The following is a 13,080-nucleotide window of genomic DNA, read 5'->3' on the forward strand; positions in this document are numbered from 1 at the left end:
TATTTTTGAGTACTCTCTGCTCCACGGATCAATATTTATGTCACATATTTGCCTTCCTAATTGAAATTGTATGCAGGGGAAGCTTCTTCATTCTTATTCCAGAAGAGTCCGACCATTTTAATTGAGAAAATCATCGACATTTCTCCAATTATGTAGCGGTACAACAATGGTGACCTGACTTACAAAAACATCATTCAGGACCATACAGCCCATAGTCTTGCATCCTAAATGGTTCCTTCATCACTTTCCACCGTCTTGTCAGCTTCTCAATAGGGATGATAAATGGCTCTTACACCAAACTTTCAAGAGGTACAAATTTCCTGGGGCTAATTATGTTTGTCCCTCACCGGGAGAGAATGAATCGTCCCATGCAACATGGAAACAAGAGGTGATGATACCAAGACCTACCACCATCGACGAATGTTTCCCAACATGGCTGACCCCCTCCACGTAATTGTAACCTATGGAGGTAAACGCGATTGGGAGCATTTAAGGGGCCATTATCCAGTCTTGACAAATGGAAATGTCTTAAGCTCCCTTCGAAATTCTCCAACTCTGACAAAGACTCCGTCGATGCTTTAAACACTATCAAAGGACCATCAATTCAGTTTGGAAACGGTCGTCAGCCAAAGCTCCGCTATTCATTGATGCAGTCAATCTTTGGGAGGAATGTTTAAAATCGAATTGTCACACAACTTTTTTTTTTCTTTCAAAAAAATGTTTTCAAAAAGAAAACAAAAACATTGCAAAAAAAAAATATCCAACAATATGACGAGTACTGGCCGGAATTCATGAGAAAATAAGAACACAAATTACTTACTCTATTTACTTAATGGTGCAAATTTCGGTCCCATCAGCCCCCACCCCCTGGGCTTCTCTTCCCCATGACACAGATGCTGGGGAAAGTGGAGCCCCTGTCTAAACTTCTCAGCCCTTCTCTCAGCATGGGGTCTTGCATGCTTTTCTATTCCATTGTTCCGCAACTTCATAAAGGAGGAGGAATGAGAGAGTAAAAGGAGAGGAAAAAAAGCAGAAAAGCTCTTAAAAAAACATCCTTCATAACAAATTCTAAATAATTTAGCCCCGGGCTGGACACACGGGGGTAGGATGCACAAGCCGCAGGTTTACCCGCAGTCACTCTTCGTTTCGCCACTTTACGGAAGGGTGTGGGCATCACGTGTTACCTGGACCCAAGTTCCATGTTGACCTTAATGTGGAGACTTTTTGAAAATGTTTTTGATCTTTTTTGTCCTGATTTTTGATTTTTTGCCACTGAGATGGAGTCTACAGGTGAACTACTGTCAATGCAACCAGGCAGCTGAGTACAAGGGACATTACTTGGTGGCTTCCCACCGGCAGCCAAGACATCTTCACCACCACCGACCCGGCAGGAGGCACCGGCTGAGAGGTAAGATCCCACCCTGGAGGGATTAGTCACCTTCAGCCTTGTTTAAGGAAGTTGATGGATCTCATTTGTATTGAACTTTTTTTGGGCACCAATGATAAAGATCTGGAGTCTATACAGAAAAATGAAGCTTACTCATTTTTGGGCAGAGTTCCCCGATATGAGTAAGAGTGCAAGCTTATCTTCCCCACAATGAGTATGAGCGCTCCCTCTCTGTAGATTATTTCCTGTTCCTCTCAAATTGTCTCACTCCTAAAACATGCCCTACGAGAAGGATGTCATTACAACAGCAGCCTGATCCTTTGTAAACTGAACTACTATGGAAGGTTCTGATTTTAGGTAAAGAAAATGTTGTTGTTGCATAGTAAAAATTCTGCAAGCTTAAAATTTACATTGTTTCAGCTTGGCACCATTTTCAAGATCTCTGCTTGCTTCCAGTAAATATTAACATCCCTATTAACACCCAGATGACACATATATCATAGGCTGGTAACATCCATACAGAGATCTGGAGAAACCCAGCTGGATACCTAGCAACAAGCTGTATACCTAGCACCCAGCATCTCATCTGGTGCTACATAGGCGGCATCAGGCATGGTACTGTCCCTATAAAAAATCAGGCCTGGTACTGTCCCTATAAAAAATCAGGCCTGGTACTGTCCCTATAAAAAATCAGGCCTGGTACTGTCCCTATAAAAAATCAGGCCTGGTACTGTCCCTATAAAAAATTAGGCCTGGTACTGTACCTATAAAAAATAAGACCTGGTACTGTCCCTATAAAAAATTAGGCATGGTACTGTCCCTATAAAAAAATCAGGCATGGTACTGTACCTATAAAAAATTAGGCCTGGTACTGTACCTATAAAAAATAAGACCTGGTACTGTCCCTATAAAAAATCAGGCCTGGTACTGTCCCTATAAAAAATCAGGCCTGGTACTGTCCCTATAAAAAATCAGGCCTGGTACTGTCCCTATAAAAAATCAGGCCTGGTACTGTCCCTATAAAAAATTAGGCCTGGTACTGTACCTATAAAAAATAAGACCTGGTACTGTCCCTATAAAAAATTAGGCATGGTACTGTCCCTATAAAAAATCAGGCATGGTACTGTACCTCTAAAAAATTAGGCCTGGTACTGTACCTATAAAAAATAAGACCTGGTACTGTCCCTATAAAAAATCAGGCCTGGTACTGTCCCTATAAAAAATTAGGCCTGGTACTGTACCTATAAAAAATAAGACCTGGTACTGTCCCTATAAAAAATTAGGCATGGTACTGTCCCTATAAAAAAGCAGGCATGGTACTGTCCCTATAAAAAATCAGGCATGGTACTGTCCCTATAAAAAATCAGACCTGGTACTGTCCCTATAAAAAATCAGGCACGGTACTGTCCCTATAAATAATCAAGCACGGTACTATACCTATAAAAAATCAGGCCTGGTACTGTATCTATAAAAAATCAGGCATGGTACTGTCCCTATAAAAAATCAGGCCTGGTACTGTCCCTATAAAAAAAATCAGGCATGGTACTGTCCCTATAAAAAAAATCAGGCATGGTACTGTCCCTATAAAAAATCAGGCATGGTACTGTCCCTATAAAAAATCAGGCATGGTACTGTCCCTATAAAAAAATCAGGCAAGGTACTGTCCATATAAAAAATTAGGCACGGTACTGTCCATATAAAAAATCAGGCATGGTACTGTCCGTATAAAAAATCAAGCATGGTACTGTCCCTATAAATCAGGCCTGGCACTGCAACTATATAAAATCAGGCATGGTATTATACCTATAAATAATCAGGCGTGGTACTGTAACTATATAAAATCAGGCACGGTACTGTCCCTATAACAAATCAGGCCTGGTACTGTACCTATAACAAATCAGGCACGGTACTGTCCCTATAACAAATCAGGCCTGGTACTGTACCTATAACAAATCAGGCCTGGTACTGTACCTATAACAAATCAGGCCTGGTACTGTACCTATAACAAATCAGGCCTGGTACTGTACCTATAACAAATCAGGCCTGGTACTGTAACTATATAAAATCAGGCCTGGTACTGTAACTATATAAAATCAGGCCTGGTACTGTACCTATATAAAATCAGGCCTGGTACTGTACCTATAACAAATCAGGCCTGGTACTGTACCTATATAAAATCAGGCCTGGTACTGTACCTATAACAAATCAGGCCTGGTACTGTACCTATAACAAATCAGGCCTGGTACTGTACCTATAACAAATCAGGCCTGGTACTGTACCTATATAAAATTAGGCACGGTACTGTCCCTATAACAAATCAGGCCTGGCACTGCTATGGTTTGCTCTTGTGGTAATGTGTACGTGTGCAAAATGTATTAAATTATCTCACATCATTTGATAAATACGGAACTATGACACATTTCTTTTTCATTACACTTCAGTACGCCACTTCGTATGGTTCCTCCTCTGCAACTTTTTAATCCGTTGCGCCAAAATGTGTGACATTTCACAAAACCTGTCCACAGCCAGTTTCATAAGCCAGGTTTGGGATGGTGTCAATTTTTGACAAATCGTGCGACAAATGATCAATTCATGACCACTGCAAAAAGCTACCCAAACTATGGCACAGCGACACAATAATAAAAAAAAAAGCTTTGAAGTCGCAATGAAAAGATTTATGAAATGCCAAACCCACTTGGAGTTTTTCCTTTTAGTGTCTATTAACTCATCTTTGGCGTTTTTCTGCAGTTTTGGGCTCTGGGGCAGTTTTCCAAAATGCAGAATCTTGTGCCTATGGTGTTTTTTTAATATTTTTTTTGGACGAATCTCTTAATGCTTTCCTCCCCTAGAAGCCAAAAAAGACGCTATAAAAAAAACCCCATGTAGGTTTAGCATTAACGTTTTTTTCCCTTAATTCTTCAGTAGAAATCCTTAAGTCACATGATGAAAGAATCACATGACTTGTCGTGATAAAAACACAGGGGAAAAAGTGCCAAAGAAAACAAAGGCCAAAACTAAAACCCACTAATTTCAATCAATTGTATCTGTATCCATCTCTTTGATACATTTTACCTGCGCTGATACTTTGTAACAAATGATCAGAACTAGAGAGAGATTTGTGTTTCTGATGCCTTTAGCTCTAGATGCAACTGTAACAAACTATCAGCTGCGAGAAGTATTAGGTCGGCGCGCTTCTACCAGTTCAATATAAACAGGTAACATTTACTAACACCAAAACGAGATCTAATAACTGCATAGATACATATGGGGGGAATTTATTATTCTCTGCACGGAATTTGCGCAGAACTTTTGCGCATGCTCAGTTTTTTATGCAAAGTTTTTTGAGCAAAGTGGGAGTTAACATAACATATTTTGAGCCAAAAACTGGGCTTTTGCAAACAATTGGCGCAATTTTGACATTCTTCACTGGTGCAGGGAATAATAAATTCCCCCCATTATATCAAACCTTCAGCTACATGACTTAAGTCAGGACCTGAATGTACACAGTGTTCCCTGTCCTGAACTGCAAGCGCAAATTATATTATATTACGTTTATTGGAAAGTTTAGGAATTTTCCATTATTTGATTTGAAGTTTTTTTTTTTTTTTTTTGTTATGTGAAACATATTTATTAAGAATTTGGGGTTATTTTTTTATTTTTTTTTATTTCCATTTTACTATCCATATCAGGGTTTACCAATCAGTGTGTCTCCAGCTGTTGCAAAGCTACAACTCCCAGAATGCCCGGACAGCTGAAGGTTGTAAAATTCTGAATATATATTTTTAAATAATCCTGAAATGTTGCAGTTCTTACTCTGGCCACTAGGGCTAAAATGAAGCTAAGACTTCCTGTTCTGTCTGTGATGATAAGGAGGAGGGTTATGGACAGTGATCTGTACAGCATTACAGTAATAGGTGATACCAGTATATAGATTAGACAAGATCTTCACAATAGCTAAAGCTCAGTGCTTAGCCTCCCCCTCCCTGTTGAATGACCTCTTTCTGAATAACGAGTCAGGTGTGCTGTACCCCATTAACACCGCTCCAGGATTCTCCCCTATAGAATGCTGGGGGTTCTCTGTAGATTTCACCTTTGTCTAAATCTGTCCTGTATTTCCTGTCTCTTATATTAGAAGACATTGTGCTCATGGCCTCGTCCGGTGGTGACGTCCACGTCCTGTTTTCAAGGATATGGATTTGGATATGGATCCTTTCTCCAATTGTCCTGGTTGAGGAGAGTTGTTTCTTGGCCTCTATTTATATGGATTTTCCATCCGTCCTGGGATTAGGGAACGTCCAGGCCCCAAACTTACAATGAAAAAGTGAAAATGAGATTCCCATATGAAATCACCGCAAAAAGGTTGTGACCACTAAAGCGAGAAATAATAGGTCACTATTCATAAGTCACTATTCATCGGTCACTAATCATAGGTCACTATTCATAGGTCACTATTCATAGGTCACTATTCATAAGTCACTATTCATCGGTCACTAATCATAGGTCACTATTCATAGGTCACTATTCATAGGTCACTATTCATAAGTCACTATTCATTGGTCACTAATAATAGGTCACTATTCATAAGTCACTATTCATCGGTCACTAATAATAGGTCACTAATCATAGGTCACTATTCATAGGTCACTAATAATAGGTCACTATTCATAGGTCACTAATCATAGGTCACTAATCATAGGTCACTAATAATAGGTCACTATTCATTGGTCACTATTCATAAGTCACTATTCATAAGTCACTATTCATAAGTCACTATTCATCGGTCACTTATAATAGGTCACTATTCATAGGTCACTATTCATCGGTCACTATTCATCGGTCACTATTCATCGGTCACTAATAATAGGTCACTATTCATAGGTCACTAATCATAGGTCACTATTCATAGGTCACTAATCATAGGTCACTATTCATCGGTCACTATTCATAAGTCACTGTTCATAAGTCACTATTCATAAGTCACTATTCATCGGTCACTTATAATAGGTCACTATTCATCGGTCACTATTCATAAGTCACTGTTCATAGGTCACTATTCATCGGTCACTTATAATAGGTCACTATTCATCGGTCACTATTCATCGGTCACTATTCATAGGTCACTATTCATCGGTCACTTATAATAGGTCACTATTTATCGGTCACTATTCATCGGTCACTATTCATCGGTCACTATTCATCGGTCACTATTCATAGGTCACTATTCATCGGTCACTAATAATAGGTCACTATTCATCGGTCACTATTCATCGGTCACTAATAATAGGTCACTATTCATCGGTCACTATTCATAGGTCACTAATTATTGGTCACTATTCATGGTCACTATTCATGGTCACTATTCATGGTCACTATTCTTGGGTCACTATTCATCGGTAACTTATCATAGGTCAGTTATCGTAGGTCACTATTCATAGGTCATAGGCTGATCTCTAGTGAATGGATAGGCTGTATTCTCAGGGATGTCACCGCTGATCTCTAGTGATGGATAGGCTGTATTCTCAGGGATGTCACCGCTGATCTCTAGTGATGGATAGGCTGTATTCTCAGGGATGTCACCGCTGATCTCTAGTGATGGATAGGCTGTATTCTCAGTGATGTCACTGCTGATCTCTAGTGATGGATAGGCTGTATTCTCAGGGATGTCACCGCTGATCTCTAGTGATGGATAGGCTGTATTCTCAGTGATGTCACTGCTGATCTCTAGTGAATGGATAGGCTGTATTCTCAGTGATGTCACCGCTGATCTCTAGTGATGGATAGGCTGTATTCTCAGTGATGTCACTGCTGATCTCTAGTGATGGATAGGCTGTATTCTCAGTGATGTCACCGCTGATCTCTAGTGAATGGATAGGCTGTATTCTCAGTGATGTCACCGCTGATCTCTAGTGATGGATAGGCTGTATTCTCAGTGATGTCACTGCTGATCTCTAGTGATGGATAGGCTGTGTTCTCAGTGATGTCACCGCTGATCTCCATTGGTTGTATAGGCTGTATTCTCAGTGATGTCACCGCTGATCTCTAGTGAATGGATAGGCTGTATTCCCAGTTATGTCACCGCTGATCTCTAGTGAATGGATAGGCTGTATTCTCAGTGATGTCACCGCTGATCTCTAGTGAATGGATAGGCTGTATTCTCAGTGATGTCACCGCTGATCTCTAGTGAACGAATAGGCTGTATTCTCAGTGATATCACCGCTGATCTCTAGTGAATGGATAGGCTATACTCTCAGTGATGTCACCGCTGATCTCTAGTGATGGATAGGCTGTACTCTCAGTGATGTCACCGCTGATCTCTAGTGATGGATAGGCTGTATTCTCAGTGATGTCACCGCTGATCTCTAGTGATGGATAGGCTGTATTCTCAGTGATGTCACCGATGATCTCTAGTGAATGGATAGGCTATACTCTCAGTGATGTCACCGCTGATCTCTAGTGATGGATAGGCTGTATCCTCAGTGATGTCACCGCTGATCTCTTGTGATGGATAGGCTGTATTCTCAGTGATATCACCGCTGATCTCTAGTGAATGGATAGGCTATACTCTCAGTGATATCACCGCTGATCTCTAGTGATGGATAGGCTGTACTCTCAGTGATGTCACCGCTGATCTCTAGTGATAGATAGGCTGTATCCTCAGTGATGTCACCGCTGATCTCTAGTGAATGGATAGGCTGTATTCTTAGTGATGTCACCGCTGATCTCTAGTGAATGGATAGGATGTATTTTCAGTGATGTCACCGCTGATCTCTAGTGATGGATAGGCTGTATTCTCAGTGATGTCACCGCTGATCTCTAGTGATGGATAGGCTGTATTCTCAGTGATGTCACGGCTGATCTCTAGTGATGGATAGGCTGTATTCTCAGTGATGTCACAGCTGATCTCTAGTGAATGGATAGGCTGTATTCTCAGTGATGTCACCGCTGATCTCTAGTGATGGATAGGCTGTATTCTCAGTGATGTCACTGCTGATCTCTAGTGAATGGATAGGCTGTATTCTCAGTGATGTCCCCGCTGATCTCTAGTGAATGGATAGGCTGTATTCTCAGTGATGTCACCGCTGATCTCTAGTGAATGGATAGGCTGTATTCTCAGTGATGTCACCGCTGATCTCTAGTGAATGGATAGGCTGTATTCTCAGTGATGTCACCGCTGATCTCTAGTGAATGGATAGGCTGTATTCTCAGTGATGTCCCCGCTGATCTCTAGTGATGGATAGGCTGTATTCTCAGTGATGTCACTGCTGATCTCTAGTGATGATCTCTAGTGAATGAATAGGCTGTATTCTCAGGGATGTCACCGCTGATCTCTAGTGATGGATAAGCTGTATTCTCAGTGATGTCACCGCTGATCTCTATGAATGGATAGGCTGTATTCTCAGTGATGTCACCGCTGATCTCTAGTGAATAGATAGGCTGTATTGTCAGTGATGTCACCACTGATCTCTATTGAATGAATAGGCTGTATTCCCAGTGATGTCATCGCTGATCTCTAGTGAATGCATAGGCTGTATTCTCAGTGATGTCACCACTGATCTCTAGTGAATGGATAGGCTGTATTCTCAGTGATGTCACCGCTGATCTCTAGTGAATGGATAGGCTGTATTCCCAGAGATGTCACTGCTGATCTCTAGTCATGGATAGGCTGTATTCTCAGTGATGTCACTGCTGATCTCTAGTCATGGATAGGCTGTATTCTCAGTGATGTCACTGCTGATCTCTAGTGATTGAATAGGCTGTATTCTCAGTGATGTCACCGCTGATCTCTAGTGAATGGATAGGCTGTATTCTCAGTGATGTCACTGCTGATCTCTAGTGAATGGATAGGCTGTATTCTCAGTGATGTTACTGCTGATCTCTAGTGAATGGATAGGCTGTATTTTCTGTGATGTTACCGCTGATCTCTAGTGAATGGATAGGCTGTATTCTCAATGATGTCACCGCTGATCTCTAGTGATGGATAGGCTGTATTCTCAGTGATGTCATCGCTGATCTCTAGTGAATGTATAGGCTGTATTCTCAGTGATGTCATCGCTTATCTCTAGTGAATGTATAGGCTGTATTCTCAGTGATGTCACCGCTGATCCAGGGCTGTGGTATCGGTAGATAAATGTTCTGACTCCGCAGTTTTTTGTAATTCCGACTCCCCGACTCCTCTGTATTAATATGTGAATGTATTTCATACATTCTTTGAAGGAAAGAAAGGCAACCTACATGTCATTACCACAGGACTACTGGCTGGGAAGCCAACAGTCTACTGTATTGAACAGTTTGTGTGCTGATCTGCTGCTGAAGATAGGGCAGTGGGAGGATCCAGGAAGGGGCATTTATTATAAAACATTATTTACGTAGTAGAATCCCATAGTCATGTTTAAAGTTTAAAGGGGTACTCCTCCCCTAGACATCTTATCCCCTATTCAAAGGATAGGGGATAAGATGTCAGATCGCCGGGGTCCCGCTGCTGGGGACCCCCGGGATCGCCGCTGCGGCACCGCGCTATCATTACTGCACAAAGTGAGTTCGCTCTGTACGTAATGACGGGCGATACAGGGGACGGAGCAGCGTGACATCATGGCTCCACCCCTCAAGACATCACGGCCCGCCCCCTTAATGCAAGTCTATGGCAGGGGGAGTGGCGGTCGTCACAGCGGAGCCATGATGTCACGCTGCTCCGGCCCCTGTATTGCCCGTCATTACGCGCAGAGCGAACTCGCTCTGTGCAGTAATGATAGCGCGGTGCCGCAGTGGCAATCCCGGGGGTCCCCAGCAGCAGGACCCTGGTGATCTGATATCTTAACCCCTATCCTTTGGATAGGGGTTAAGATGTCTAGGGGCGAAGTACCCCTTTAAGCTAACAATCAGAGTTTACAAGTTTTTATAGCCTTAGCTGAATGGCAGCAGTTTTTCCAATGGTTTACAGCTTCAGTCTTGAACTTTTGACCCTCCATTCCCTTCACTTATGCAAGTGTCTCTAGTCCTGCAAAAAACATATTTACTTAATCCCTTATCAGTGACAGGCTAGGTTACCCATGGGTTCCCTGTAACAGCAGAACACAACACTATGGAAAGTATAAGTATTACCGCTCCTAATTGTGCGTTGCGTGCCATATAGTGAAGCACATGAAAAGCTTCTTCACATTCACTTAACGTGTCGTTTTGCAGCTACGTGAGGCACTGCATGCATTGGTCTTTATTCTTAAAGTAGAGAAGTCATTAATTATAACTTTTTGTGAATTGGGACATTTAAACTTGCTTTTTTTATTTTTTATTCCAATCTAAATTTAGTAGGAACCCAAAATTTCGTCTGACTCCGACTCCACAGCCCTGCGCTGATCTCTAGTGAATGGATAGGTTGAATTCTCAGTGATGTCACCGCTGATCTCTAGTGAATGGATAGGCTGTATTCTCAGTGATGTCACCGCTGATCTCTAGTGATGGATAGGCTGTATTCTCAGTGATGTCACCGCTGATCTCTAGTGAATGGATAGGCTGTATTCTCAGTGATGTCACCGCTGATCTCTAGTGATAGATAGGCTGTATTCTCAGTGATGTCACCGCTGATCTCTAGTGAATGGATAGGTTGTATTCTCAGTGATGTCACCGCTGATCTCTAGTGAATGGATAGGCTGTATTCTCAGTGATGTCACCGCTGATCTCTAGTGAATGGATAGGCTGTATTCTCAGTGATGTCACCGCTGATCTCTAGTGATGGATAGGCTGTATTCTCAGTGATGTCACCGCTGATCTCTAGTGAATGGATAGGCTGTATTCTCAGTGATGTCACCGCTGATCTCTAGTGAATGGATAGGCTATACTCTCAGTGCTAAATCTGCACTCTTTACAGCAGTGTTTCCCATCCAGGGTTCCTCCAGCTGTTGCAAAAATACAACTCCCAGCATGGTTGGGAAACACTTCTCTATAGCTGCACCCTGACTTCTTGGATTATTTACAATTACATTATTCTTCCTATGCATTGTATTTAGGAGAGCAAGACAATGACCACTGTATTGAGAGGTTTTTTACCGTATATATTTCTGTGGACAATGGGGACCCTCAGAATGCAGTTAACCAGTAACTTTGCATTGTCCTCTTCTCTGTGAAGGGAGGGACCTGAGTCCTGTGAGGAAATAGGAAACAGAAGTCCCAGATTGGAAGTAGAGGAGGGTCCTTATCATAAGCTGAGCCCAGGGATGTGACTAGGTTGGAAGGCAAAGCGGACGTTCAGGAGCCCAGGAAAGTTTTCTGAGGGCATTCGGGGGGAGCCCCCAGGATGGAGACTTCTCTGACCTATGGATTATTCATGATTATAATGGTGTGTAGTGCACAAAATGAGCTGCCGCAAGGTGAGTACCCTGAGGCTGGGAATCCATGGATCACTCTTTGCCCTGCCTGACTATATATACTTATTGTAACATACTGCATAGAGTGAAAAGAATCTCACCCTATGTTTTACCATACTACTGAGAGTGTAGAGCATTTCACTCTGTGTTATGTTAGAATTCTAAGTCCAGGGATCACTTTTCTAAATTCCCCTTAATGATACAGATTCTAAATACAGTTATTGTAACATAGTGCTGGTAATGTAAGGAATCCTGCCCTATGTGATACCATACTGCTGAATGTGTAGAGAATCTTACTCTGCGTTATACTAGAATGCCGCTAGTCCAGGTATCCTTTTCTAAATTTCCCTTGATATAGATTCTAGAGACAGTTATTCTAACATTCTGCTGGGAGTGTCGGGAATTCTGCCCTGTTTTACATTACTGCTTGGAGTGTAGAGAATCTCGCTCTGTGTTATATTAGAATTCTGCAAGTCCAGGGATCACTTCTCAAAAATCATAGAGACTGCAGAGATTACAGTTAAAGTAACCTAGATACAGTTATTGTAATCTGCTGGTAGTGTAAAGAATCCTAGATACAGTTATTGTAACCTGTTAGTAGTGTAAAGAATCCTGCCCTATGTTATACCATACTTCAGGAAGAGTAAAGAATCTCACTCTGTGTTATACTAGAATGCTGCAAGTCCAGGGATCATTTTCTGAATTCCTCTTAGAAATAATAGATACAGTTATTGTAACATAATGCTAGTAGTGTAAAGAATCCTGCCATATGTTTTACCATACTGCTAAGTATGTAGAGAATCTTACTCTGTGTTATACTATACATGTTGCAGGTCCAGAGATTAATCTTATAATTACCCCTTCCTGATAGAGATTATAGGTATATTATATTATATTATATTATACTGCTTGGAGTGTAGAGAATCCCACTTTGTGTTATATTAGAATACTGCCAGTCCAGGAATCACTCCTTGATATTCCCCTTAATCATAGAGATTGTAGGCCAGAGTTTTCCAAAAAGTGTGCCTCTTGCTGTTACAAAACTACAACTCCCAACATGCCCGGACAGCCGAAGGCTGTCCGGGCATGCTGGGGGTTGTAGTTTTGCAACAGCTGGAGGCACACTGTTTCATTAACACTCTTCTTGGCATAGTTATGGTATTACTGCTGGCAGTTTAGAGTATAAACTATTGTAAACCTGACCTGTTTTATCGAGTTTGTGCCAGAATTGTTGGGTTTGCGCCAAAACTGCGTCAGAATTTTCACCAAAAAATTCAAAAAACCCAACCAACTCTCCATTTTTCTTAGAAAATTCGAAAAAGGGACGTGGCTGCT

The 13,080-nt window shown here is 41.6% G+C and overlaps 1 protein-coding gene across 3 annotated transcripts in view; it reads left to right on the forward strand.

Annotated features, from left to right (window-relative positions):
• Window positions 1–921: 921 nt before the first annotated feature.
• The window catches only part of ROBO4 (roundabout guidance receptor 4), a 101,407-nt gene continuing 89,248 nt past the window's right edge, over window positions 922–13,080 (forward strand). For 2 of the 3 annotated variants that reach the window (XM_056544125.1, XM_056544126.1), the window contains exon 1: window positions 922–1,408. In XM_056544125.1, coding sequence (XP_056400100.1) covers window positions 1,231–1,408 — 178 coding nt within the window. In that variant the 5' untranslated portion in view covers window positions 922–1,230. Of the gene's footprint in view, window positions 1,409–11,613; window positions 11,749–13,080 lie in introns of those variants that run through there. The other variant, XM_056544127.1, reaches the window with a different exon arrangement.

Source organism: Hyla sarda, chromosome 10 (genome assembly GCF_029499605.1).
Source record: "Hyla sarda isolate aHylSar1 chromosome 10, aHylSar1.hap1, whole genome shotgun sequence".
Lineage (NCBI taxonomy): Eukaryota > Metazoa > Chordata > Amphibia > Anura > Hylidae > Hyla > Hyla sarda.